General features: G+C 25.5%; 1 protein-coding gene across 1 annotated transcript; it reads left to right on the top strand.

Annotated features, from left to right (window-relative positions):
• Positions 1-370: 370 nt before the first annotated feature.
• DHX9_1 (ATP-dependent RNA helicase A) lies at positions 371-1,234 on the top strand (the record flags this gene model as incomplete). Its single annotated transcript, XM_012936735.2, has 1 exon — positions 371-1,234. The coding sequence occupies one exon, from the start codon at positions 371-373 to the stop codon at positions 1,232-1,234; it is 864 nt and encodes a 287-aa protein (XP_012792189.2).
• Positions 1,235-2,473: the final 1,239 nt, after the last annotated feature.

Raw genomic sequence — 2,473 nt, 5'->3', positions numbered from 1 at the left:
TAGTCTTCTTCATATTATTAATAAAACGGTCATCCAGTGCTTCCAGGTTTTCCATAATGGTCTATCTTCAATTGACTCATGATTTCAATCAAAAACTTAACAATCTCTACAACCCCTAAACTGATCATTTCAATCATCCAATCATAGTAAAGAAATTTACATCAAGTATATGATTGGTTGATTTATACAGATTCTATAAATAACTAACATTTATTAGCTTAATTATGATTGGTTCGTTAATCAACAAATTTTCAAATAATTAATATTAATCTGTAAATAATAAATCATATTTTAACAATGATATTCAAAATATCATATTCATTTTATTATATTAAAAGTTAACATCCATTTATTAAATCATTCATTAAAAATGAATAATCTTCCACAGATTTTAATTGATCCAATTATTAATGAAAAGGATATATTAGAGACAATAAGTGAACCAACTGAAGATTGTAAATCATTAACTGTACCACTTTCGAAATTTTATATTAACAATGACAGTGATAATAATAATAATAATAATGTTGACAATAATGGTAATTGTACTAACAACACAAATTACAATCAAAATGATGGACATATGAATTATAATAATCATTTAAATAATATTGTTGATCATTCTAATAATTTAGGACAAACTATATTTGGAAAAATATATATAAGATCTGTGAATTCATCAAATTCATCAGATAAATATAATCAACTTATTTGGGTACAAATTTATCAGAAATCATCATCAATTTCATCAAAACTGAATACACATAATATAGATATTCCAACTTTTGTATTATTATTAAAAACAAGAATAAATCCACAGAATTCTGAATATACACCAGATTATTATTCACCACCTTATATGACATTTAATTTAAAACATACACGTTCAAGTCCAATAGATGAGAAACATTTTCATATTTATACAAGATGTGGAGAAGGTATAACACTTGAAGGTGAAATAGCTGATGAACATTCTGTATCTTACTGGTTATCGATTTTTAATCAAAATACATTAATTCCTAATCATATGGAATTTATTCGTACAAATGAAATAAAAATACGTTCGGCTCCTAATTCACCTAGACATATAAGACGACGAAATAATATTACTACTGATATTAATAATAAACATTGTTTCATTGATAATCCAACAAATTGTAGTACACATTCAATTTCTCGTATGTGTATATTTGAAACACTTAATGAAACACAAGAATTAGAAAGTGGAGTATGATGGTAATTTTTTTAAAATTTACAATGTAATCATCATTTGTTTGTTTGTTTTTAACATGTAAATTGTCTTACAATGTTTATTGTTACAACATTATTCATGTTATATCATTCATAATCATTAGCACTTTGTTAATATTTTCTAATTTGTATTACTAAAGGAAGCAGTATCAATGTGTATTTCATTATTTTTTATCTAACATCAAACAGATTATTCCGACAAATTAAACATTCCTTGTATGATCATTATATCATTGTCATAATTTATAAGACAAATAATTTATATTAAGCGTTTATGATAAAACTATGAATGAGGTGCTAGCAAAGAAATCATTAAACAATAAATGAAGATAATAATTCGATTTTTTATGAAGATTTATTCATTGATGTGACTTTAGTTTTTGTTTTTGTTTTTAGGATAAATCACTTATGATGTCTTCTTTGTTTTTAATTGTTACTCTAAGACAAATGAATATAGATTGTAAATAAAGTAGTTTTGATTATTAAACATTGTATGTTGTGCTGACTGTTTATTCTACAATAACGGATGATACAATGTATACTTCATATAATGGTCGTCAGGTTTTATACAATAATGAAATAGATGTATTATTTGCCTCCTTTTTGATCAAAACAAGATAAGATCAAAATATGGAACGAGATAATAATAGGTTGAAGGTCAGCAATAACCAATCAAGATCAAAGTTGACAGAATAGGCTCAGTTAGAAGTGGAGAAATTCGGTTAGTTCATTTCTACCTAAAGTTTGTTCTGATGATGTTGTATAGAAGAATAACGAAAGTTTCAAGACGAAACCATCCAGATTAGAGAAGAAAACTCTACCGAAATCATTCATTGGAGCTAAAAATCTCCATTATTATTTACCTTATGCATAAAATATATCATCCACATGATTGATTCTTGTTAATAACTAGTATTAAAATACACTGAAACAGAATATCGAGTTTTATGCATCCTAATTCCTCGGTAAACCTGAATAAAGTGATAAGGACAAGATTTACAAAATAATATGAATTCATCATATTTAGAGGCTTTTCATTTGCTGTAAATGACCAAAACTATCCATTATTATTATTACTACAGAGCTGTTGGTCCCTCTGATAAATTTGTATCGTGTAACAAGAAGACATAAATTATCAAAACGAAGTGATATATTAGAGCAGTACATTTCAAGCAATCTTATTACACATATACTTGTTAAGAGCATTTCTATATAATAGTTA

Source organism: Schistosoma haematobium, chromosome 1, assembly GCF_000699445.3.
Source record: "Schistosoma haematobium chromosome 1, whole genome shotgun sequence".
Taxonomy (NCBI): domain Eukaryota; kingdom Metazoa; phylum Platyhelminthes; class Trematoda; order Strigeidida; family Schistosomatidae; genus Schistosoma; species Schistosoma haematobium.
Note: the sequence above shows the minus strand (reverse complement) of the source record. Positions and strands in the feature narration are given on the sequence as shown.